General features: G+C 39.9%; 1 protein-coding gene across 2 annotated transcripts in view; it reads right to left on the reverse strand.

Annotated features, from left to right (window-relative positions):
• Positions 1 to 2,349: 2,349 nt before the first annotated feature.
• Positions 2,350 to 27,861, reverse strand: part of LOC121945058 (DNA repair protein XRCC4-like) — a 29,748-nt gene continuing 4,236 nt past the window's right edge. The window contains exons 2-9 of one of the 2 annotated variants that reach the window (XM_042489064.1): positions 27,551 to 27,745; positions 25,189 to 25,330; positions 24,241 to 24,443; positions 13,007 to 13,173; positions 12,332 to 12,496; positions 10,793 to 10,893; positions 6,380 to 6,512; positions 2,350 to 2,805 (exon numbers count right to left, since the gene is read on the reverse strand). In XM_042489064.1, the coding sequence (XP_042344998.1) occupies positions 6,388 to 6,512; positions 10,793 to 10,893; positions 12,332 to 12,496; positions 13,007 to 13,173; positions 24,241 to 24,443; positions 25,189 to 25,327 (900 nt within the window). In that variant the 5' untranslated portion in view covers positions 25,328 to 25,330; positions 27,551 to 27,745 and the 3' untranslated portion in view covers positions 2,350 to 2,805; positions 6,380 to 6,387. The remainder of the gene's footprint in view (positions 2,806 to 6,379; positions 6,513 to 10,792; positions 10,894 to 12,331; positions 12,497 to 13,006; positions 13,174 to 24,240; positions 24,444 to 25,188; positions 25,331 to 27,550; positions 27,746 to 27,861) is intronic. The other variant, XM_042489063.1, reaches the window with a different exon arrangement.

A 27,861-nucleotide genomic window follows, 5' to 3' on the forward strand; every position in this document is an offset into this window, starting at 1 on the left:
AAGGAGTCAAATGTATGTATACTGTTAATAGACTAGCACTTTGGTCTCACACACAGTTTACCCACAGAGCAGAAGCTTAGACATTTAATTCAAAGTGGTCCAGCAGGAAGGCTCACTGCTGGTTTTGTATTGCCCTGAAATATATTCCCTCAATTTTAAACAGCCTGCCCACTGCTTTACTTCCATATGTGTGCCGCCTCCAGCAGAAACAGCGGCACTGCCCACTGTGAGCAAAAGAAGCACCAGATAATGCAGTTTTGCATGTCTGGTTCAATAAAACCAAATAATGTCTGAGTTATAAAAAGAAACGAACAGATAAAGTAGCATTCAGATTTTTTTTATTGCTTTTTTATTGAATTGTAAAATCTGGTTGATTCATGCAGTAGCGATGCAATGCAATAATCAAAAGTGGAAGCAATCACCAACTGGTCCAACATATCTGAAGGATGAGGAAACCGTTACTCATGACAGAGTATTTGATTCTCAAAAGGTTGTCATCTACAGTTTTCAAACATTGTTTGCGAAAGGCTGAGTTGTTTCAGACATTACAGTGCAAGTCGGTGAGCAGTGAGAGGGCAGCACAGCCTGACGACACACAAAGACCACTCTGTCTCACTGCAGCTCCGTGGCGGGAAAGCAGGAAGACTCCTGTCATTTGCCTGGATGATGGGAATCCTACAGGTGCATGCAGTAAGTGAATGACGATGATAAGCAAGTGACTGAACGTTTAATTTCAGCCCGGCACAGCCATCATCGCTCTCTCACAAACACAGTTAACCCTTTCAGCTGTATGGGCTGCTGTATAGCCCTGTTCATGTAGAGTGCCCTTGCTAGAGGGCAATATTGTTATCATTTTATGGTTTTGTTCCAAAATGCTATCAAATGTGGAAAAAGCACTTACATTTACCAACTTTTGATTGTTGACTGGTTGCACTTTGATTAAACTGAGTGCGACAAGCCAAAACAAAGCAAGTTCATCCCTAAAGTCTTATGCGATTGGAAATTTAAGTGCAACTGTTTTATGGCTCCAACACAATAGACTGTTGAATGTGTTGCATAATAGCCTGTCGATTCTCCTAATCACTATGTTAATTAATTGGACTCTTTCAAGGTGCTGTATGCAACTTCAGAGCATGATTCACAGTATGGGGCTCAACATGGAGGTGGCAGAGCTGGCGGCTAGCAGCTAACAGTGCTAACACGATAACAGTGCTAACAATGGCAACAGTGCCAACAGAGCATAGTTAACGTCGGGGGACTGGAGGGTTGGCACTACATCTATACAACAAAGCCATCCCTTTAACAGCGGTAAGTGCTATATAAGCGCAGTGCAGAGAGACAGCGGCAGTTGGCAGTGGCTTACGAGGGATGAAGAGGCAGCAAGAGCAAACTTTCGTCTTTCTTTTAAATGAATGCAGCACAGGTGGAGCCTGTAGATAATTAAATCTGTCGATCCGTTCAGAGCTGATCAGATCAATGGATGACAGAAGCAGCTGCTGCAAATGAATGAAATCTTTTAGACCCAGCTTCTACTGCTCCATCTGTGCCCAGAGTATGCTCTGTGCTCTGAGAGGTGCAATGCATAACCAAACAATATAAGTATTTCAACAGCGCTACAAATGAATGATCCAGCTCCAAAAATAGAAAATCTATTCGTGTCAGCAGATGTTTTGATCGTGGTCGGCTGCCACAAATAAATGAATGTGTGAAAAACCCAGAATAAACACCGTCTACTACAACAAAGGACAGAGAGGCTCGGATTACAACACACACAGGGGAAGCCTGTCTTCATTCTCTGCTTTGGACACCATTACTTCACTATATCTTTACTTAGCAAATATCATTAAAAAGTCTTCATCATGCTGATTTGCACTGAATTTTGTGTATTTCGTCTTTTCACTATATAAAACCGCTCATGACAACAACTTGACGCATGTAAAATGTTAAATGACACTTCTTTTTAAATTATCCAATAAATTTTACTCACAAAATGGATGATCCTCAAAGCTGCGTGATGTTTGTCTCTTGGGAAATTATGTATGATTTGAAAAACACTGAAAAGGAAAAAACACTGCAGAGTAAAATCTTTATTTAAATCAGGTTGCCATTAACAAGCCATGTCATGTGAGACATTTCACAGCAGATATTTATCCCAAAATTTAATTTGATCACTTTTTTTTACAATATTAAAATTTAAATTAAATTAATTACTCTCTTCTTAATGAATTAAAAATACATCTCCAAGTGGACATTTGTTATATCTTAAATCAAATAAAAATATGTATTCTTGAATCAACTAATTGTCTTAAAAAAAAGAGCAAAATGTCAAAATAAAAACATGGAATCAACACAAACAGGCCTGTTCAAGAACATTTTGCATTCAATAACTAAGCACGTTATCATAATATTCTAAATGAATCCACTGACTGAAATATTCAGTATAGTTGCCTAATCTTTCAAACGTTGTCTCATCCTCCATTGCACATTGTCATGCATTCATCTGTAAATTATCCTTATATACTGATCGGGCCTTTCCCTATGTAAAATGCCTTATTTATGGGATGTATGGAGGAGAGGGTGTAACATTCCTGTGGGGATTACTAAAGCAGCAAGCGCGTGTTGTGGGATTATCCTGGCGGCCACCCGTGGTCTTCAGCTGACATTTCGGTATCATCACAATCATAAAAGACGGCAGGAAGTTCCAGATGTCAAAGGTAGAATGGTCAGATATGGACCCTGAATAGGTCTCAATAAGTTCATTACTGTCAGTGTGAAGACACACTGTGATGACCTCAGGACCTAAAGCTGGTAGCAGAGGTAAAAGAAGAGGTGAGGAGGTGAAGACAAAGTGACAACATAACCCTATTAACCTTCTGCAAAAACACCCCTCAGGTAGTTTGAGCCACAGAACATCTATGGAATAAAAGGGCAGATGAAAAGGAGAAACGAGGGGGAGGTCAAATTATTGTTCGCAAAATGCTAGCTTAGAAAGTGGAAATGAAAGAGATGGCGCATAGTGTATTTTCATGATGAAAAGAGGGAGGAAAACATCAGCAAGACATGATGAATAAGCAGCAACAAAGCAGCTTCGGTTCGTTGTTGGTGACACCCTGTTTTCTGGGTGTAGCCCGTTGTCCCTCAGTAGTTGTTACTCTTTCTCTGGTCTCACACAGAGCCAAGGCCGAGGGGCCTGGCAGGCAAATACAAGCTCAGGGCGACGTCAAGTTTTGAGAAATTGCTTCCATACTCCTGGTCCAGTTTCTGTACCATGTCCTCCAAGTCATTAGCATCACCAGCAGTTCCTGAGGAAGCACTGGAGGGCGTTAAGTGCCTGTTATCACATGGCCGCTAACACGTCAAGGCAAAGTCTTGACGGCAGCTCCGAATGGAACATGCAGTCTGGAGCGTGTGGGAAAAGATAGCGTCATTAAGTGTTTCGTCTTTTGATTTATTGAAGACGAGAGACAGGCGGCAAGTCTCTCCTGAGAGCTGTGGCAGGTAATTGTCACAGTTAAAGGAAACCAGATGGCAGTGATATGCTCTGGCTTTCTGAGAATTGCTTTCTCAATCTGGGACAAAATCTGGCATCAAATTTGGGGACACCTCCAGGACACTGTTGCCTGGTTGTCACTGTTTTGGTAGTGTGTATTGAGGTGAGGGGTGACTGGCCGAAAGTAGCTTGCCACACAACTGGAAAGGGATCAAGAAAACCTGTTCATTAGAAAAGCCTTAGATTTAGGGCTTTAATCATGTTGATGATGACTCCTGGATGTCATCTATTCATTGATGAGGAGGGTGGAGACAAGACAGGGAGAAAGAGACGCAAAGACAAAGGGGAGCAGGGAGTATTGAGAGTGAAAAGTTAGAGGTTGTTTATAATTCTCACTAATAAAACAAATATCACATTTCAAATTAAAAATTTCACCCCTTAATATGGAGAGGCACTGTGGGAAATACAGTTCAATATCTTGATATAAACCAAGGCTTGTAATATTACAGTGTATTTTGCCAAAGAAGCTCATGAAATAAGAGGTGTGCGTAAAATGCAAATCTGATCGAATGCAGAGGCGGGGGTGCAAATGAGGACAAGAAGAAGAAGAAGAAGAAGAAGAAGAAGAAGTGCATCTTTTCACTGAACTAAAACTGCTGTCAGTGGTTTGTTGGACCAAGCGACACTACACACTGCAGTAATTTTCTGTTTTGTTTATTTGCCAGCCAACACCCAAATCTAAGCTGTGGGAGGATGTTATGGGGTTTTAGATTTAAAGGAGCTGTATGCCACATTCAGAGCATGTTTACGACTCAAATCTTCAGCCAGGAGTTCCTGCACTTGGCTCTCAAATGGAGGCGGCAGAGCTGACTAGCTGAGGCGGCTAGCAGCTGATGACACAAACAGTGTCAACAATGTTAACAAAAGCAACAGTGCTGACAGAGCTAACAGTGCTGACGTGGGAGGAGGAACCAAAGGGTGGGCGATGTCACGGGTGGGTGGATCTGACTCATACACTGTGGTGACGCCTCACAGACAGCTTGTCCTTTACTGGCCCCGCCATTAAATATAAGTAATTTTAAGCCTTAATTAAATGAAAAGGGTGAGTTGTGTAAAAATGTATCCTCCATATATCTGTCATGAAGGTGGAAATTAGATATTCAGTCCAAAACAGCTTTTTTTGTATCATGCTGTAAATATGTTTATTTCTGTTGTAAAGTTGGGCAGTTAAGCATGTATGGGGACTTTCTTTCTTCTGAAAAGGGCCTCAGGTAGCCATTCAAATAACTGCAGTTTTTGGCAGTTCAGCATTGGCTTAATTTTTCAACCTCAGAGGTTGCCACATGGCGACAACGCTGTTCCACCACCTTGGGTTAGTATGTCATTAGCAGTTACTGCTGTATAAGTGCAATGCAGAGAGGCGGCAATCAGCTAGCCAGTTGGACACATCCACAGGGACTCACATGCACTCACATGCACTCACATGCACTCACATGCACTAGCATGCACACACAGCTGGCCCGGCTACCACCAAAACAAACAGAGAAGCTCGGATTACAACACACACAGAGGGAGCGTGACTTCATTCTCAGCTCAGGACGCCATAACTCCACTATATCTTTGCATAACAAATAGTTGTTTGCTGCTATATTAATGTTGCATGCAAAAAATAAGTACATTCTGTGTACTTCTTCCAAAGAAGTAACACTTAAGCAAATATAGGAGAGGTGATCACATTATTATCCAAATTCAACCACAGAATCTGGATAAGTCACTGTTGTGTTAAAAATACTTATTTGTGGATTTTCTGAATATACAGTAAGTAAGTGTAAGTAGTAAGTGTTGCTTTTAAATGTTTTTAGCAACTGAAGCATACTGTTCAAGCACAAGCACAATGCAATGTTAGACTGATCATATCTGCAGTCCAAGAAGCTCTGATCATTCTATTGCAGTGCGTCAGTATGAGAAATCATGCAGCTGTTGAATGTGGAAAGACCTCACAACATTGTATGTATGAGCCGGATGTTCACGAGACACCTCTGATAATCCAAACATTAACAAAAGCTGATTAATATCTTAAACTCTGTCAGACCCACCAGTAAGTCCATCTTTTTGCCATAAAAAGAACATAAAAATTACTTTTGTTTCTTTTTTTTTTTTGCTAAGTACATTTTTGCATTTAACCTATCCTATTTATTAGGAGAGAAGTTAAATACACTTCAGTATCTATGACCAGTTCTGTGGTCAGAAGCAAAAGGAGGAGTACTTTATTTCACAAATGAGTAATGCAACTAATGCTCGATACATAAAACCTGATAATTATGTAGAAATGTGCAACAGTTGAAACTGTCGGATGCTGGGAAGTGTGCATGTGTGGGCTTTTCTGTAACATCAATGATAACGACAAAATGATGATTCAACCCCCTTTAATGGGAGGAGAGGAAGGAATAGGGGATAAAAATTCGTAGGGCGCCCCACATCAATTACTGCGGTGGTTTTTCAGAAGTTTGACTGCAGAAAATAAGAAAAATGATAATTCGGGAGGAAAAGAGAGAGATGTTTCACAGGGCCATAAAAAGAGGCTTGAAATGATTTCCTTGCATCGTTGTTAGACTCTGGTTTGAGGCCACATGGAACAGCTTACTCTTTAACTCAAAGAAGACTGAAGAGATTTTGTTTCATGTTGACACTATCTCAATACGAGCTACTTGAAAGTCTGTAACATATAATATTGTTTTGTTCTTGTACTGCTACTGTATATGAAAAGAGGCTCCACAAAACAGTTTAATCAACTAAAAAAATGTTACTGTTATTTAAAGGGAACAGTGGCAAGAACAACTATGATACCGCACACGCTGATGCAGTGTTTGCATCTTTTATCTGACTAACCTGCTGTTTCACTCCTGCTCAGAAAGTTCTGGGCTTTGGGTGTCAAGAAATCTACGCTTCCGCCTTGGTTGTTCATCTTCCTCATCTGAAAAAGTCCGGTCCAAAGAGATGCCCTGGCTCGCCAGGTTATGTCCTGCATACCATATAAACAGCAGACATACAAACACAGAGGCACACACAAAAATAGAACTGATCAGAAAACCACCACTGATACTGAAGGTCTTACTGCACCGTTATGTTGATTACATTTCTTATAGAACTGGACCAAAAATAACTGTCTATTAGGATACTCCTTTGTAGATTTAGGTATTCTGTTTTCAGTTTTTGGATTAAATTTTCTTTCTTTTTTAGGAAATCACGATAAATAAATTATAAATAAATAGAAATCTTATAAATAGAAATCTGATATTAGGGCTGCATAATATCCAGTAAAGTTATATAGTGATTATTTTGACAGATCTTGTGACTGCCATATGCCTTGTAATTTTAGTGTAAATGGTATTAATATTTCCATTAATTATGCAGCCTTGTCTGGAAATGTAATTTTTTTGGAGCTTCTATGCTGTTCCTTCACTTTTGTGCTTCTGTTTCACAGCACTTTGTCAGGCACAGTCTCAGAATCAAACCCTATTATGTATGAGTATCTACATCTAAAATGTATCCACGATAAGATCAAAAGCAGCTAAACTGAGGGCACAGAAAACAAATTATTTTATGTGGCACTGACTCACTGAATCGCAATGCACATTAGACATTACATGTTTGAAATTAATAAAGTGCCGACTGACTGCAAAACACAATCCTTCAAAATGATTGCCTTTATTTATACTGAAAGGTGTGATGCTATGCTGGAGAACTGAGAGATGTCTTGCTGAGTCTGTCCCGAGTCACGTTAAGCACCCCCTGGAGACAAATGCCCCAAAGTGTCTGCATGCTGATGTCTTGTCTCGCTCTACATTTTTGGAATTTTTGGTCTCATTACCAAAGCCCAAATTCTCCATCTTCATTGCTTAAACCAAAGCTCCATTAGTGTCATTTGTGGCACATCTGTGGCAGTCTCGGGGCATACTGCCTCAGATAACCTCTGTTAACCCTCGACATCTCCACACCTAAAGTGCCTATCAGGAATAGAGATCTGGCATTCCCTGCAAGCCCCATCACACTCGAATACAATCATTTATATACGGACAGACCCACAAACACACCTGTCTGCCCTTTCACACTGCCACTAGCCTATTCAGATTAAAGATCGACAGATTGAGCAGTTGTGTTAGATAAAAAGAAATGCTTAAAAGCTCAATTACTTTCTGATTAGGAGATAAAACTTTAAATGCAGACAGTGAAATCAAAGCTTCCTTCTGTTGATTTTTTATAGTAAAATAAATAAGGAACAAGTCAAGTCTGATGTTGCAGTCCATCTGACAGTCTAAAAAGGCCCCTTCTATTGTTTTTATCCACTTTTTTCTTCCCTTTCAGACACCCGTTCTTCCCTTAAGTCACACTGCTTCCCTTCTCTCCTTTCACTCCTCTGCTTACCTCTATCTCTTTCATCTCAAGTCAGCCCATTTTGAGTGATATGCTTCCTGTGTTACCATCAGATGCTAAACTGGAGGGGACAGGTCAAAGTGAGAGTTTCTTCTTTTGTCTCCAGTTCTACTCTGTCATTACTCCTTCTTATCAGGCCTTGGCAATATGAAAACACACCCCCAGGCACGAGGGGTTAACTGGGGCCAAGCATGTCAAGGGGGAATTGAGTAGCCCACTGTGTCAGTTAAGTATAGGAAGATTTCTAAATGCAAATGAAATACCATTTTGCTTTTGTGCACACAGTTTGGGATCTGGGTCAAACTTTGCAACAGCTAAATGGGTGGGGACTCGAGCTGAACACAACACATGCCAGTGAGGTCTCAAATTCACCAGCGTTAACTGAATCTACTTACGATATGTGTTTAGGTTTTATGTAAACACAAAGAGTTGTGTCTCAACTGTATGTTTCATTTCCTCAGATCCTTGTGAAGGTGGCTATAAATTTATTGGTTACCGTGGTTACCAGACTAAGACTGTGCAATATAAACAAGAAGGAATAACAATACATTAGGTAGCAATTAACATATTGTAACAGCCACTGAATTTATGGCTTGTTTCCACTAAGTGATGGCCAAGAGAGAAACGCCCAGAGATGGATTTGTTGGACAGCTGGATTAGTGTAAATACTACAACAAGTTTGGGAAACACACCCATAATGTTAAAAAGCTCTGGATGTGAAGAGAATATGGGGGCAAATTCATAAAGGCATAAAGATGAGAGATAAGTACTGGCTAAAAACACAAAAAAGCTTTGTAAAACACTTCTGGACTGCAAACAACAAAATGCATGAGCCAAAACCCAAACTGCGCAATCTACAACCTCCATCCATCTTCACTGAAGGATGGGTGTGTGTACATGTGTGTGTGTGAGAAAGTGTAGAAATTTAGAGCCAAACAACAAAACCTACTGAAGTTGCCACAGCATCTATGTGTCTTGCAACTGGAGGGGCTTAAATTTGGCTCTGAACACAAACATCCATTGAGAAAGCGGTCAGCAGGTTATCCCAGCAGATTGCAACTTGTAGTACAGGGGGGTATGACTCAGCAAATGTGACGTCATGCTGGCTCTGCATGATGCAGGAAAAGGAAGACCACCTCGCTGCTGGCCGTGCTGAAGCAATCACAGCAGACTTTGCTGGGTGGGTTTATGACTCACTGACAAGTGTTTCTCAGAACCTGGCTACCCCAGGGTATATTCTCTGCTTGTGTGTGCTTTTAAGTTTACATTAAAACCCCCTGCTTACATAATCAATTACACTCAACTGTCAAGTTTATTAGACAGTAAAATCAGTTCAAGGAAAGCTAAAACTCAAGAGTTTTACTTAAGACTCTGCATCAGGACTGAGTCACATCATGGCCTATGACATAAGATGGAGTACCAGGAATGGGCGAAAATTTGCCATAGTTATAGCCTGCACACCCTGCACCCTCCTTTTTTGTATGTTAAGTGAATCAGTGGAGCACAAAGTGTTGTTGATGTGTCATTCTAACAGTAAATTCATATTATGCCGACCAAAGTGCGAAATGATGAAGCCTTGGAGGGCTCCAAAGTTACAGTTCACTCCCAAATAGAAAATACAATTGTCCCCCTTAAACCTGGAGTGCTTTTTATCAATCTAGACTGGTTTGGTGTGAGGTGTCGAATGATGGAGATATTGTCCGTAGAGATCTCTGCCTTCTCTCTAATATAATGGAACTAAATGGCACTATACAAAAAATACATTCAAAAAACTCAACAGCAATGTCTCTTTCAAAAAATCATGACCCGATTACTCATGATAATCCACAGACTTTGTTGTGAGCAGTTTCATTCAGCAACTATTTTCTTTCTACAGAAATACACCTGCCAACCCCGTCACTACACAGAAGGATACTTGCATTCATCGCTAGCTCACCTTGCACCTCTGGACTAGCTAACATTACAGCTCAGCCAAGGACGATGCTATTAATGTTTACACCTCATGTTGTCACAAGCACTGGTCTCTCAGCTATGATGCTTGCTACCCTTAGCCCGTTGGCTGGTGTAGTTTGGTAGATAGAAAATAGTTCCTACATGAAACTGCTCAAAATAAGGCCTGTGGATTATCTTAAGTAACTGGGTCATGATTTACAGAAGGAAACATTACTGTTGAGTTTTTCAAAGGCATTTTATGGTGCTTTAAGCATAAAAAGCCAAGTTCCATTATATTCAAGAGCAAGCACTCTCCAACACTTGGCAACTCACACCAAAACAATCTACATGGATGAACAGCACTACAGCTAAGAGGAAAAATATGTATTTGATTTTGGAGTGCACTGTCTTTTTAAATTACTTTCTGAAACATCCTACAGTGTATTTAGCTTTTTTGGCCCATCTTCTACCCCCTCTAACTGACTCACATGTTGCCTGGTTGCTCTGCATTAACACTTAGATGTGCAGCATTATAATAATAATCCACCTGAAACCAAGTGACACTTCAGGTTCTAACATCTCACATTTGTGCATGTGTACTCAAAAATACAAGGCTAACTGCCAATTGTCATCATGCTCTGAATTGCATTGGTTAGGCTCTGCCTTACCCCTAGAGAGAAAAGCCTTTGTTTTTTCTTTCTGAGTAATTGAGGGACAAGGAGATGTTTCAGTCTGGTTATTATCATTGATATTGCTGTTGCAACATATTCTGACGCAGGCAAAGATGAAAACAACAGATTTTTTTTCTTTTTTGCATAATTCATTTGCAATAACTGATTATTTATTTTGAGTTGGCAGATAATGGCTTATTTAATTGGCTTTGGCACAGTTTTGCCTCTGAAAGCAAAACACTTACCACTACAAATACACACATACCTGTGATGAGAATTGTTGGCTCCTGAGATGGATGGACACTCTGAACTGTCTCCTCTCTTCTTTCCTGACTGTCCTCTTCACTATGTGTTGTGGCATTGTCACTAAGGGAAATAAAAAATGTTTTTATTTGAACAATCAGTGTGTGCAAGGAAGAGCACAGAAAAACGGAAAAGAAAAATTAAGTTAATGCCCAAATATGCTCTAAAAAATACCCCATCTAATTTTACGATGCTGGCAAAACCTTTGGGATAATTATCTTTCAATATTGTATATAACTGACCATAAGGGACGTTGGCAAAGGCAGACACATAAGCAGCGATTACTGTATGAGGACAATCCTTCACCCATACACTCACTGTGGCCTGCAGTAAAGAAAAAAATTAGCCGCCGTCTGTGTTCTGCTAACGCCAAAGGTGTGGCAAACACAGATCAAACAGCAGTGTGCTCTGATCTGCTTGGAAACTTAATGCGAATGTGCAGCTGAAGCAATGACCTGAATATGTTCATTTACTACTTATACAAAATTCTCAAGTATTGCGTACCTACAAGAAAACAAAGGCTGCAACAATTAGTTGATCGACTGAAAATTAATTAATTAATTTCTCCAGCATTAATTTCAATTATTTTTTTATAATTGATTTATGTCAGTGTTCCGAAACATTGCAATAATTTGAAGTTTCCGGCTTCTTAAATGTGAGAATTGGCTGCTTTTTCTTGGCTTGCATTCGAGTAAATTGAATATTTTTGTGTTTTAGGCTGTTGGTCAGACAAAACAAGACATCACATTAAAAATACTAATGAAACCCAGAGCAATATTAACTACTATGTATCTTTTGCCAAGTTCTTGCATACCTGAATTAATTTTTGCCATGATAGTGGTTAAAATCCTCAACTTAAATCTTGAAGATCCCCTTCAAGATTTAAGTTGTGATGACTGTTACTATCAAGACTGAAGACATCACCATGGTCACCAGCATAAAGATGGACCATAAGACCATTTTGAATTACATAATAGTAAAAACTTTATATTTGTGTTTTAAGTCGTTGATCGGATAACACAAAACATCTTATGAGATCACATTGGGCTCTAGGAGATTGTGATGTGCATTTTGTCAGATATTAAAATTTTCTCCAAATAATGAATGGAGAAAATAATCGTCAGATTAAGCGATAATAACAGTCAAGAGTTTTTTCCTTTTAAGTTAATGCTTCGTAATTAAAAATCCCAAGGTCTGAAATGTTTGTTAATCAAATATACCGCACCTTGCGAGTATATGGTATAAATCCCCAATGCAATATAAAACAAACTGTATGTCTATACTTAAAGGCCGCAAAAAGTACCTGGCAAGTCATCAGACCCAGAGGTTCTTGTGATGAGCACATATATTTTTTTTACAGTTGTATAAAAAATAAGAATATGTGAGAAACACAAATTAAACATGTTTCACAGGTTCACCGGCATTTTAAAGTAGCATAGCTAGCCAGTCACACCAGACCTTCACAGAATTGGTTGAAGCCACGAAAAATCAGTCTGCTGACCTCTGTCTCTGCTCCTCATCTCTCTGCTGGTCATTAGTCTGTTGGAGCTGTCGGAAAGCCTCCTGCAGGCCTCTGATCTTTGCCTTCTTCTCATTTAACACCATGACAAAACGTGAGTACAGCGCCCCCTCCAACATCTCCTTATCCTTTACCTGCTGCTCCAGCCTGGTGAGAGAAATTAATTAAGGTAATTTGCTAAGAGGAATGATACGGTACAGACATAATTCACCCTCATTGTCCACCTCTGGCAAGACTCCATTCATTGGCATTAACTGGAACAAACAAGCAGATAAACAATTACACAAAAAATGAAAAAGAGTTCATATTTGAAATGAAAGACATACAAGTTCTGAAGTCGGATCCCAGAAATCACAAGCCCAGTTTGCAACACTGGGTGGAACCCTTAATACTCTCAAATGGACGACCAGTGATGATGTCATACTGGCTGATTGCTGTGCATACAAACAGCTGGCAGCACAACTTAAAACGCAAAGAGAGCTTGCATGCAAACAAGACAACCAGCAAACAAATACCAGCACTGAACATCTTAAGAAAATTATTTGATTCTGTCAGGGTATTTTCCATTCAAACTTCACATTTGCTTTCCATCACTTATTGTCTCATAAACACACATATAAGTTCATCAGCACAAAAAACAAAGCTGCCAATCCTTACTCTCGACGTATTCTCTTGTGCTCCTGTTTCAGTCTACAGTTCTCCTCCAGCAGCTGGATGTTTTTTGACTCCAAATCTGAACTGCGCTTTAGGGACTGGCCAATCATCGCCCGGTTCAGCTCTAGAGGATCTGGAGCTGGCTGGAGCTCAACTGAACCCAAGTGCACCTGCAGCAAAAAGAGTAGAAAAAGAAGAGGGAAATGAAAGTAAGATCAAATAAAACTACACGCTGTATGAGCAGAATTCATTTATAAGCAGTGTTTTCCACAGAATTAAATGCTGTATTTGGCAGTAGCTGAGACCCAGGGGGGTCAGAAAAATCCCCCCTTTTTTATCTTGTGTGTGTGTGTGTGTGTGTCCCTTTTTGTCATCACTCTCTGTCCCCTTTCTAAATTCAAACATTTTTTACAGGTCTGTGAATGCAGCACAGGCAATACCCTTCATGATTTCTTTTTTCCTCAGCAGCAGTTTGTGGAGTTTGAGTCATGAGGTGGATAACTGAGCGAGCCGGTCAGAGCTGATTAAATCAGCGTGATGAATTCGAGGTGCAGCTGCTACAGAGATGAGTTAATGCCATCTTTTAGGCTGAGCGTAATTAATGATTAAGTTTCATTTTCACTGTGTATGATGTTCTACTCCATCTGTGCCCACAGTGCTCCCTGTGCTCTGAGAGTGTGATGCAATAATGGTCCAGCTCCAAAATTATAAAATAAATATGTGGTGGCAGATGTTTTTAACATGGCGGGCCGCCACAAAAAATAAATCTGTTGAAAACCCCGGCTAAAGCAATATCCTTTTCTCTGCAGATTGGCAGGCTTAATTATTCATGAACATCTTATGAGAGAGACCTCTATACTCGACCGGTCTTCCTCTGTAATGACAGGTGACAGTTAAGATAGTGCATGGCACATGTGAAGCATCGACTCTGGGAGGAGACAGCAAGACGGTTTTAAGACTTCATCTCCCAGCTGCTCCAGGAGCACCAAGTGATCCTCTGGGAGAAGCTGTGGAAAGTTACCTGAGAAAAGCATATCTGCCAATAAAACTACAAACTGATGCACAGATTAGTGGATTAAAAGAATAACGTCATCTAAAGCTGCTTCAAAACCTGCTTACAGTAAAAAGTGAGTAAGCATTTGCACCTTAACGTCATCCCAGGAGGCTCTGCAGTATAGAGGTGCAACAAACCATTACATCACATTTTCTTTGATGTGATAGATTTTTTAAGATGTTGAGGTGTTTTCTTCTGTCTGGGAGTAATACAGGATGAATTCATTGGTCACCAGTAAACTATGCAAGTGAGCACACAGTTTCCTCTCTGTTGCTTCTTCTCTTGGCTTTTTGGAATCACAGACATACTTCAGATGTAATAAAACATTCCTCATTTGGTTTGCATTTTGACACTTGCTCATAGAGAGGGGCTGAAAAACTCGGATGTTTTCGAACATTTAGTTGATGTGTCAAATTTTCAAAATTCTACCTTAGCACTCCAATTTTAAATGGGCTAAACAGGACATAAGCTAGAGGCGAGTTTGCTCATCAAAGCTGCCATGCAAAACATATTTTATACCTGCACAATCTTTGTTTGCCTGTTGCCTTGGAGATTCTCTCATGCACACACAGAGGTACAGCTCGTGATGCACTGGGAAACCAGAAGGTGACGAGGTGCTAAATCTTCACTGGGTTGTGTCAAGGTCACAGACCCACTGTAATAAAGCCGCCATCTTCAAAAGATCTCATAAAATACTTGTCATTTTTGTTCAGGGCCGATGCTGTCCTGGCAGGCCACACAGCTGTTTTCTCCTCCACTGGTGAACCTGCACACGCAGAGTGGACATTCGCTTTATGTCGCTCCCACAGCTTCACTACTATAGCCTATTATCTTGTCTTTGGTAGTGTCCTCCTCCCAAATATAACATTTTCTTCTTCTTCACTATGTATTCTACACCTCCATCTGACTTTGTCTCTGACAAAACAAACTTTTTTGCAATGTTTTGTGCAAAGTACTACTGTCCCTATTAACAGTTTTACAAAGCCACTAGTGTAACTGCAGACTCTTAGGCTACAGCCATACTAATAAGTTTTCATTACATGACTATTCTTGTATACTGGGTATGTACGTGCTGATGTGACAGGATCAGATTGTTTACTCTGTTATTAGCTGCTAAGTTACATAAAATAATAAAAAGATGGAAAAAGTAACAAAGTGACAAAGAGCTGGAATTGTTACTGAAAGTAACACACAAGTGTAAGGCGACTGAGGTGACAAAGAACAAATTGCGAGTGCAAATATTGCAAAATACTAAGGCAGTACTAGGCAGACGCATTATCCATTGCCGGAGGAAGACATTGCAATAGGAAAAGAGTAATAAAGTATCAACACAGGAACTATAAAATCACAAAAGGTATGTTGGCTTAGCAATAATGTTTTGGCTCTGACAAGTTGTAACTGATCAGACCAAATGGGAAGCAAATGTGAGAGTCTGCGTCATCACTTTCAAAAGTCTCCACTTCTCCAGACTTAAACAAAACCCCAAAGTGTTCAATCTAAAATGGGATCAGCAGCATTTTAAAGGATTTTTTTAAATGGAAATTTTAGTTGTAGATCTAGCCTTAGTCTTGTTTACATGGGATTTTCAGGGTTTCCCCACATTTTCATTGACAAAATTTCAAAACTTTTCCATGACTTTTCCATGAGTGTGGGAACCCTGGATCTTTTTTTTCCTTTGGGGGCTTGAACACCACCAAGCTTTGATACATTTCTGCCCTCTGCAAAAATGCACTTTATTAGCACAGGGGCTCGTGTGCATCCTCGCGTGAATTATGAGCATGATGAGTAAACAAAACATGGACCACTTATCACCAAATTAACAATGGTTCATATGCTCCTAAGTTCATTTTTAGATTTAAAATCACCAAAGATGATGACTTCATTCCACAATAAATTCAATGGGCCTATATATTAAGAGATAATTCTTAATATATAATATATATATAATTCTTATTCAGTGCTGCCAGTCTGATCAAAACAAGGAAATCAGTGATTTAACAAAAGTCAACATAATGGGATCGAGACACAGAGGAGACCACCCAGGATCCAAGGAGGACAAGGTTCCCAAGAACTCATAAAAATGTAGAACAACATTAGGATGTCACAGTGATACAGTGCAGGTTCCTCTCAGAGATTTAGAGGACATTTGTGTGACGCCGACCTTCATAAGTCATCAGCAAGTTGACAAAGCGACTCAATGTTTGTGTAAGATGGTCAACCGTTAAAAGGAAATGGTGAGACTGGTGCAGGGAGAGGCCCGGTAAGAATGGCTGAAGTTTGGCTTTATCACAATTGTGAATTTGAATAATGAATGATAAAACTTCAAGGAAACACTAACTTACACACTACCATGCACACATCGGCTTTACCCAATAGTCCGGGATTGTTAAGCCTCATTCTTGATTGTCCATTTACTTTAAACTCGGTTAGGGACTTTGTTTCAGGTTTTTTAAAGCATTTTTTTAGGTTCATGACATCAGACATTAAAAGATTCATTAGAAAAAAACTACACAGAAGCACTGAATGTAAAAACCAAACATTCAGTAAAGCCCTGCACACATAAGGAACTGCACAATTTGTGAGGTGTCAAGTCTGTAAAAGCTTTGATCTTCTCCTCAGACTTCTCCTCTTCCTCTTGCTACCTGTCGCTAAATCTTCGCTGTGCCTTCAGAAGAAAGCCATTTGGCAATAAATCAGCCACGTGAGGACGGATAACGTGAAGGCTTCAACTCTGACACACTGAGTAAACTAATAATTCAACACTTTAAGGAATTCTGAAATGTCCTACATTTACTACACAAGCCTCACTCCATTATAATGTCAAATGCCAAACTTTGTCATCAAAGTTTTTCCCCCTGACACTGTTCAAGACCATAAATCTTCCTGAGCAGCATGTTAACATGGTATTACCAGTTTAAGACACTTGATACAGAGATCTAAACTGCTGAAAGCACAACCTGTATTTACTGGATTAAAATTGGAAATGACACTGCAGCTGCTGTTTATTTTTTCTGCCCCTTCCTTTTAAAAACCAAAGGATGTGTATTTCACCGTCTTTACTTTCAGGCTTTCGGCAAGTAAACATGTGAATTCCAGATCACCAAAGGTTTACCTTTATCTTACTGTGCAGCACGGAAAGGGGAAGGATGCACCAAACAAAAAATAAATCTGGAAATGTAAAGCAACAGCATGCTTTAGTTTGACAGACGAGTCATACCAGTAATGTTTTTTTTAATTGATAAGAATGTCTAAAGACAGAAAAAGGCTAAAAATCTCCCTTTATTTTCTCGAGCCTCTCTCTTGAGACAGAGATAAAGTTAAAGGTCAGTCAGCGCACTGTTGCCAGTCTCTGCCAAGGTGTGGGAGGTCAGACTGTTTGTCTGTGATCCACGACCCACTCTACCACATTTTTCTACTGCACTGATTAACTAAAACAACAATTAAATGAGTAAGAGTAAACAGTAAACTGTTTGTAATTGTTGTTTCAGCCTCTAACAGCACTAGATGCATGGCTTTTATATGACAGACTGGGGTAATTTATGACAAAAGATAGATGCAGTCAAGACAAACAGAAAAGAAGAAGCCCTCTAAAACGAGATGAAATGCTTCCTTCATCTCTTCGAGATTTCATATCACGACCTTGCAAATCGGCACAAATCTACTCTTTGAGGTGAAACATACTGCATGGAACACAACAAAAAGGATACAAAAGATTTAGCAAAACATGTGAATTTAAATTCCTTCAGGATTCAGGTTGCAGAGTAAGTTTGTTCGTTTGCACACAGTCCGATGTGTGTGTGGTCTTACTGTTTGTTTGTGAGTGCGTCTCCAGACAGCTAGGCAGACCATAAGGTCAAACCCGTGGAGAAGACGGTACGTAGGTGTGGAGGACAAAGCCAAAAGAACACAGTCCCAGTGAAAATTATACCATAACACACTGTGGGCACAGAGAACACAAAGCTTTCCTTATCACGCCGTCCAACACGTCACTGGAGCACAAATCCACCTTTTATACCCAGAGATCAGAGGACAATGACGCCCATCAATCAATAAAAAGTGATCAGTGGTATCACAGTAAGATGACATCTTTAAAGTTCAAAGACTTTAAACTGTTGGTATATTCATTTGCAAAAAAAGAAAGAAAATGAGATCTTAATATTTTTGAAGTGATATTATAAATATTTTATGAGGACAAACATATTGTTAGCATGTCTCCTCTTTTTGTATTTCAAATTTCCAGGGAGGACAGGGATGTCAGTGGGTGTGCCTGATGAAAGGCACATTGTTTGAGGTTGGGCAAGGGTGCTCAGTATGGGAAATGTGGGCATGGAGTGGAGATCAGCTTGTCCCATCAGCTCCCTCGTCTGCCGTGCAGAGGCGTGAGGCCAGATAAAGAGGAGGAAGTGAGGGGCGACTGCACTCAGTCTGTCATTGATAACATGGATTTTCCCATAAACACTGGGCACGGTAGCAGATAGAGGGGGGTAAATAGTTCAAATACTTAATTTCACTTAGGTATCTTCGATTATATCTGACATCATTAAGATTTACTTTCAAACAGAGAAACTACTGTGATGTGGAACTTGCTGGTGGCGACAGCAGGAGAGATTCGGGTTCCTACACATTTTCACTGACAAAATTTCAAAACTGCCATTTTAAAAGGACCCATAAAGATGTTTTTCAAACTCTGTTCAAAAATAATTTCAGTTAGCTGGCATACATGAGAAGAGAGGGGACGTGGGGAGAAAATGAACAAACGTACGAGATGGTGAACAAAATATTGTCACACATCGACACATACGAGAACAACACTCCGTCGGCAGCTATGGAAAGTAAATTTTCCGTTATGTTACATTACATGGAGGGTTATCCACGAAAGATTACTGTGAAAAATGTCATTACATACATTCCTCATTACATTACATGACTTTTCCAAAGCGTTCAGGATTTTTACTGACGCCAACCAACAATGACTTTTCCAGGTTTAGGAAAATGAGACTGGGAAATTCCATTTCTTTTCCAGGTTTTCCAAGACCATGGGAACCCTGAGAGATGTGTCGGAGGATCACACTTCAAAGGATAAAAATCTGGCATAAATTTCAAACTCACTAAAAGCAGAACAGAAACTACAACCATAAAAGCCAAACATATAATCATGGATGATAGCGGATTTTATTCTTTTGTTTTAAGAAACCACCACAGTGCTGGCTCACTGGTTTAGTGTGTATTTGTGCCGACAAAAACATGGCCACTGTTTACAATCACCAATGAGATTACAAAGACCAGTCTTCACAAGGAAAGGGTGCCCTTTGGCATAAGGGTACAGATGATAAATAACGATGAAAAATCTGGTGCATATTCATCATTTTATCTGTGAATTTTTTTGTTTCTGACTGCCACACTTTAAGTTGATCATGCACACAATTTATAAATGTTAGTTTTTGTAAATAATGTTAACAAGCCCATGCTGTGAATGTGCAAACACACTCAATATGTCTGAGCACATCTTGTATCATCTCACACTTCAGAATTTGGGATGATCCAATAAGAATATGACAAAACATGAACTACTGGCGTCATGCTGTGCAGCTGGAGTCCCCAGTGAACTATAACACAAGTGCTATTTGACTAACATAAAACATCGACAATCAGTGTCACATGCATCCACAGATTTCTGCGGCTTCAACTACCACGACTGTTACGAATTAGAGTCTCAATCTCCTGGGATCGAAACTGTCTGAAGTAAGAACTGAGTTAAGTGGTGCTCACTGAGAGAGAGACACTTTTTGTAAAATGGCAGGAAGTCTCCGAATAACTGCTCAAACATCTGTTTGATCATCAAGCTCCTTATCACAGCACTTCGTCATCTATTTAAATATATTCCGCACTTTTTATTAAACAAAAAGAGAGGCAACACATGCAATAACTGATTGATGTCAAATAAAACATGCAATGCTAAAAACTAAAGTATCTATTGTGTAATCAACTTTGGTCAATGACCACAATCAGGCCTAAATGGATATAAAATAGTTACTTCATTAGTTTAGTCCTTCATCTAAGACAACATCAAGTGTCTGTATGAGCAAGTGTCAGTGACTAGAATATTTATTTTTCCACCAATGACAGATTGGTACTTAAACAGACATTAAGGAGGAGAAAATGTCAGACTTAGCCATGTAAAACACCTGCTTAGTAGCAGTTTAACTACAAACACCCAAATTACATTAATCATTACAACTTCTGGGGTCATATTCATAAAATATTAATGTCAGGTTAAGTTCACCACCTGTTTTGTCTTTAGCCTCCTTTTTTTCTATTCCCAAAGGAAACCTGCCTCATTTTTGGTCATTTCTGCACCCTCAAATTATCCAGCTGGGAAAAACATGTTCCACTTTTTAACCTCTGGCATGTTGGGGGGGAAAAAAAGGCAAACGAGGGCGAGCAAGAGGAAAAAAGAAGAAAAGATGCAGGTGTTAAGACAAGAGTGGTAGTAAATGCAAATAGCCCCACAGGATTCTTAGATGTGTGTGTGTCTACCACACACATACTGCACACAGTGATGATTACTGTCAGTAACAATGTGAGAAAGGATTACAGTTTAAAAAGCACACTTGGGGCTAAACAGATTTGGGCCACTGTGTCAATCATTTTGTGTGGTCTAGTTGCTCCTTTTGGCAGCAACTTTTTCCTACACAGAAAAACAAAAAACTAATTCCACCTTAAAAAATGGGAGTTAATCTATGTCATGTGAGAAACGGTCTTATTTGGGAATACAAAAGTCAAATGACGGCTGCTGTTTAATTGTCTCTCTTGAGGTTCTCTCCCTGGTGATGACATGCATTTGGGAAAACTGTGATTGATTTGATTAAGCGCACTGAGGCACAAAAACTTACAATAACCAAGGCATCAGAGATGAACTGCAAATTATTGTACAGATCATCTATTACTCCATTAAAGCTGTAGTTGGTACCTTTAATTAAAAAATAACTTTTTTTCATATTTGCTGAAACTATATTCAAATAGTACTAAATGAGACACATCATCATAAATAATCAAAACTCATATTCCTCTGCCCACTGTGTTGCCTTTTGGCACTTTTAATAGCCTTACTACAAGTGAAGGAAAACGACCAGTCGGAGCCTGAGAGTCTTGAACGCAGCTGTCAATCACTGCTCATGAAATGTGGTCAGATTTTTAAGCTGGGTAGCACTGATCAAATACTAATCAAGATTTTGTAACTGACTTGCCTCTTTGTCACCTCACCTGATCTCAGACAAATACTTTAGTGTTCCCCTAAGCTGTAAAATGAGGAAGTTTGTACAACCAGTGGGTGGCACTTGATACTTTGGTCAACTACTTTCAACATGGTGGCCAAGTCACAAACTCATTTTACAGCTAAACAGTGCACTTAAATGTGTTTCTGAAAACATTAGAGGCGAGAAATAGGCAATGCAGTAACAGAATCTTAATTCATGTTTGATGAGTGCTGTCTAGTTTTGCTGTTTGATAACAGTTAAAGAGCAGTGATTGACAGCTGTGTTAGAGACTCCTCAGTTCTGATTGGTTGCTTTCGGTGCGCTGCAGGAAATTATAGCAAATGTCAGAGCAGTATACTAGTCAATCCATCTGACATTTATTTTGCATTTACAGTTAAATTAAACTACATTTCGGAAAATCGTGTACCTGTATATGTTTTTAAGTTTGACAGAACATACAAAAAAAATGTGTGTGTGTGTGTGTGTGTGTGTGTGTGTGTGTGTGTGTGTGTGTGTGTGTGTGTGTGTGTGTGTGTGTGCATTCTGGTGCTCACTGACTACAGACAGCTTGGAAGGCACACATACATGTATAAACATCATAAAGTCATTTTCAATGACAAAATGTTCAATTGTCTTGTATTCATTGCAATAATGAGGACGTGTTGTTAAAATATCCATTATCTTATATTCTTGATATCATAATTTTGTTACTGAAATATGAGATGTACATGTGACAAAGTCGCATGCAGGAAAAGTAACTGTTATGTCAACTACGTTAAACGCCACTGGCCTGGCCACCTCATCTAAAACCAACAGTATGTTGACACATGTCCAGACAGACATATGTACGCTTAGGCACCCTTGTATACACGGCCCACAGACAAAGAAAGCCAGGGGGACTTTGAGAAAGAAAGGAAAAAGGCTCTAATCAACTGTTGTTTAACATTGTTAGATGGGGACAGCCCTGTCCATAAATCAGGCTTTTACTGTCTCACTCACTACAGTTTTCCGAACCCCCGGGCTTTCTCCCTCTGTCCTCCTCTACCTGCACAGCGGTCCCAGGACCCCGAGTGACCTTCTCCCTGGAGGCTACAGCATCCTCTCACAGTGTGTAAGAATAACACCAAAATCCCCTGAAAGCACCGTGACCTGAACTCCATCAAACCTGCCACTCACTGAGAACTGTGAGAGTCACCTCAGCAAGGCGTGTAATACATGTCTGTCAGTGACTGCTGCATGAATTAAAAAAGAGATGTGTTGGTCTTTTGTTGTACTTGTTGTTTCTTTACATTAACACAAGCTGGCTCCACATTACTATTGAAGAAACTTTCCATCAGCAAGCTGCTTTCCCCAAAGGTTTATGAGCCTTAGCCGTTAGATAACTGCTGTATATTGTTGCTTTTGGATGTCTGAATGATTCGTCTGGCTTTTCCATAGTGGCCTGAAGGCAACCGAGCCATTCTAAATCTGCTTTAATGTAGGGGACACAATAAACCTTATCTTTTTAACAGCCCCCTGTAAAAATTAAGACTTCCTTTCTATTTTGTTGTATGTCATTAGATGCATTTATCCTCAGGGAACAGTGACAAGGGGGAAGTAAAAGATGTGGAATTTAAGGGTGAACTACTGAAAGGTCTACATCATTAAGAAACTTTCTAAACTTTCTAAAATTGATCCTTAACAGAAGATCGACAATTTCATGCTACCCACTTCAGTTTATGAGTTTGCAATAACTTTCTAGATGGTACATTACACGTGTCCCTGAACAATGATGCAAAGTACCCAATTCGAGAAATTATTATCCAACTATTGAGCCATAGTCAAATCAGTTTCAGATCTGCAGTTCCAGTCCAGCCTTCTGCCATTTGTAAAGCCATTGTCAAAAATTGTGGATGGTAACATTAGAAGCACTACATGATGCCATGTTTTTCCGAAACCCCTGTTTAGGTACCTACTGCACTAATCTGATACTAAAAGCCGGGGCTAGAAACATTGCAGTCCGTTAAATGGTCAAGACAAAATCATCATTTTGGCATTAAAAGGGCTCAATGTATAAACCTGGTAGTTTCAAATATCCCTATGATTGCTACAGAGACAGTAAGCACGACGGCCTCTTCTTTTTTCAATTTGAAAATGTTCACATGCAACCCTGTTTGTGGTCAGTCACTGAGGTGCAGACATTTCTCTGCATCGCCTGTGAAGAGGGATATAAAGCTAGAGCTGGATGGAGTAGTGACACAGCTATCACTATCTGGAAGGAACCACATGTAAGAGCACTGTCTGTGGTGGAAACGCTACACTGATGTTAGATTTAGGTACATGTTCATATCCGTTAGACACCAGTTCTAAGCGTGCTATACCAAAAACATTTGGTAGAAATGTGGCTAATGTTTGTGGTGTTGCTGTTAGCCTGATTTATCAGGTACTGATGAGATGCTAAAATACAATTCAGAAAAATAAATTTTTAAGTTTGACGGTTTGTCAGACGGCAAAACATTAGCACAGGGACATACATTTAAATTATCTTTTGTCTCCAGAAATATGGCCTCCACATAACACAGCAGTCTACCAGGAATGTGCACTTGTACATATTTGTAAGGGCAACGTACCGACTGATTGCACTGCCTTAAAGCAAAAGCTAAGACAATTTTTTTTTTCTGACAACCCTCCATTATTTTAGCTGGAGCCCTTTGTGTTGGCATTACGTCTGTGCCGAGGCATTAGTCCAATTGAAATAAATGATGGTGTTGTCTGTATGAATACAGCCATAGAGTGGGTGCTTGTGTGTCTATTTGAAGTTTATTTATCATATTAACTTTAAAACCTAAATAATAAATGGTGTTTTGTTTGATAGACTTCACTAAACCTTGCAGATTTCACAACAATCAGGATATAAAAATAAAAATCTAGCCAAAGCTTTTGCTCACCGAGATGTCATTACAGGTCTTCCGATACGAGAGATGACAGTGATCTGGAGTGATGTGGAAAGAATACACCTCCGTGTCGCCGCCTCTCCTTCCACCTCCTCTTCCTCCTTCACCTCCTGTTAGCGCTTTAAGGAGATCCTCTACATATCTTTTCCTTGTGGCTCCCATATCACTGGCCTCCCTTGTCACCTCATCTTCCGAAACTGAACACAAATATGGCATTTTTCTCATTTTTGTGAGATTTTAAAGTCGTACAGTTGAGAGAAGGGCAAAGAAGTGATGGCAGACTGCAGAGCAAAACTACAAACATTAATTATGTAGCAATGCATGGATGCACGTAAAAGCAGATTTAAAAGCAAGCATGCAGAGCAACCGAGGGGAATGTCGTCAGCTGTTGCACAGCTGCTCACACAGGGCCGAGGGTCCCAATTAACACATCAAACGCAGAACCACTGACGACCCACAAGCCCGCGCATAGCTGTCACAACCTCATCTCTGCCTGTCAACTCTGCAGATGGACAGCAATAGAAAACTAGGGAATAGCTGTGTTCCAGGTGTCCTTCCAGGGAAATGCACTCACGTGCATATGTAACGACAGACACACACACACTGAACGCTGACTTGCACATACAAAGACGAGCCTTGTAGAGCATAATTTAATTTCTACACCTGTAAGCTGCAGCACAGGAGCGAAGAGGGATGATGAAACAAGGTCACTGCTGTCCCTTAAAGGACCAACAGTTACAATATTGTGAGGTGGGGTTCAGCCAGGTGTCTGCACAGTTTGGACAGTCTCATGAATGGGAGACTTGGTGACAACCAACTTTAGACAACAGTCAAAATATGTAAGTCTTTGTAGGCACATGAGCTGAGAAATGTGGGTTCAAACACTACAAACATGGCCCGAGACTGCTGTTTTAATACTGTTTGCATATTTGAAATATTTACCTTCTCCAATCCATGCCGAGCTGCCATCAGCGAGAGCTAATGTGAACCCAGCACCGAGGTCTTCCACCCAGTCCACTCGCAGGAAGTAAGGGGTGCCTGGGTCAGAAGCTACAGTGATCTGTCGGACTGTGCCACTCATGACCTGCAGAAAATCAAAGATAAAAATCAATATACTCTTAATAAAGTGCAATATGTGATTCATTTTTCCAGTAACAAGCCCATTGCTTCATGTTCAGGATATTACAGTGGACCTACTGGTCCATGGACAGCCCTCCACTCTATCCATTTTGATGTTGTAAGGTTATCTCCCATTTGCATCAATGACCCTTATTGTTTAACTTCTTGGATTTGATAATAAACAACCCTGTGTGTGTCTTTAATGGGGGTCTCTGAGTCAGTGGAATCACACAGAGATTTGGCAGGTTTTTGTGTGGGAGTGTGGGCTCCCTGACCTCCAGCAAGGTAATTAAACACTGTTAGAGATAAATAGAAGAATATTACTGAAAGGCCCAGATGTTGTCTGCTGTCAGCATGTGTGCATTTATCCAAAAGATCTACACAATTTAGATTTCTTAGAGTCGGAATATTCTACCCTCATGCAGCCAAACTACAACTCATGAGTTTGTACAACAATATCAAAGCGTGGAAACATCCACTTGAGAGTTTATCAAACATGATTATGCTTCTTAAACTCACAAAGCTTTGAAACAACCATTAAAACTACATTTTACATTGTCAGGACGAAACATGAACCATTATTCTGCAGCTGCATGGACTCTTCATCAGAGGTGGGAACAGGTCATTGTTTTACACGTCCCAAATAAGTCTCATGTCTTGGCGCTCAAGTCTCAAGTCAAAACTGATAAGTTCCAAGTCCTAAACTTTTAGTTTTTAAACAAAACATAATGCCTTCTTCAACAAATGCCATTTGAACAACAGAGTAATAATACAGTTTTCAAAAATTATGAATGCATTTTAACATTTTTAATTATTAGTTTAAAAAATATGTTGGAAGTTGATTCATCTCTGCTTGTAATTTTCAACCTACACGATTTATATTGTCACTTGTTGGGCACTGCATTTTTGGATATGAATGAAATATGGTGTCATTTTTACCCCAACTGGCACTCACTAACCTATTTGTTCATCATAGTTCTCTCCTGCAACTTCAGTGGATGCTGTCAGATTTGGTTCAAACAAAGTGGATCATCTGGAGAATTATGTATCAATCACTAGGGTTGAATAGTGTTAATGTTACTTGATTCAGAAACTCAGGGGAAATGAACTGATCTGTGGCACGCTTTTTAAAAAAACATACTCTTTAATTGTTGTGCTTGGAAGGGGGTCCATGTGAAGTCACAAGTTATTGGTGTGAAAGTCCAAGTCAAATTGCAAGTCTTTCTTGATTCTGTCAAGTCTAAAAGTCATTAAATTTGTGACTCTAGTCCAAGGCACGTGACTCGATTCTGCTATTTATCACCTCATATTTCTTTAGATCTTGGTGGTTAGTTTGGGTGGAATATCAAATCTCCAGGGGAGCCATGAGCCAACAGCATGTTTAATATATGACGACCAATAACAGCCCAGCAAGTCATCCAATAACATATGAAGGACTGCACTGATTTGATCAAAGGACAGAAGTGCCAATCATCTGTTGCCGCAGCCTAACACATCTAAAACTAATTCATCCATTTCTATGCCAGAACACAATGAGCAAATCAAAACCAGTGGGATTCATGCTTTTATGGTTACTTTATACTGTGAAACTATACCAGTATTTGCCAATACTACGCTGCTCAATGAGCTAAGCAAGCTTATCTAAAGTCTTGGCCAACTGATTCACTGCTTCACTGAAAAGTTGAGTCTCAGTCAGAAGACGCCGTTGTTCGACAGATCAGTTACAAAAGTGATTGATCTAAGGACTAAAATATGATCCATGAGATTGTCCCTGGAATGTCCTTTTGGTTTACTGGTTACACATCGTTTTCCTGCTCTCAGAGAGCTTGAGAAACTTTTACTTGATTACGGATGTCCAGGCTAGAACATGTTATTACTGCTTCCACGTGAAGTGAGAGGTGAGTTGGCCATCTTTCCTGCTTAACTACAGGGCAAAGTGTGTGGAGATTGAGGGAAAAGGACAGCTAAATTGGCAGTTAGCCAAGCTGGACATGTTTGAAAAAATGAAAATGAGCGCCTTCGGACACCGTGCTATAAGTTAGGACGTGACAGCACTTTTTTTTTTTTATTCTTTCTTTGCATCCTCCCCATACGCTGACAAAGCAGGTGGTCAAGGTGATTCAAAATGAGACATACAGGAGAGGTCTGACACAGATACACACGTGCCCTCCACACACACACTCACCTGAGCAAGCACACATGCACATGCACAAAGAACACCGCAGCAGATTAAAGTTGACCCTTTGTGCCTCAAAAGGGGGTGTGGCTGGACGGAGGGGCTGAACAAGATGAGGGAGCTGAAGGGTTCAACTTTAACCTCATAAAGTGAGCCCAGCTACTCATTATTTACTGTAACATCTGTTGTGGAGGGACGATGACCCTGTAGTAATGACAGAAGGACACTCCAATTAAATAAACAGCGCTGTCTGTCAGAAATAGAGAGCTGCACAAAACCTTCAAAGTCAATCCCGAAGTCTTCCTGTTCGCTTACTCAAT

This window comes from Plectropomus leopardus, chromosome 6, assembly GCF_008729295.1.
Source record: "Plectropomus leopardus isolate mb chromosome 6, YSFRI_Pleo_2.0, whole genome shotgun sequence".
NCBI lineage: Eukaryota > Metazoa > Chordata > Actinopteri > Perciformes > Serranidae > Plectropomus > Plectropomus leopardus.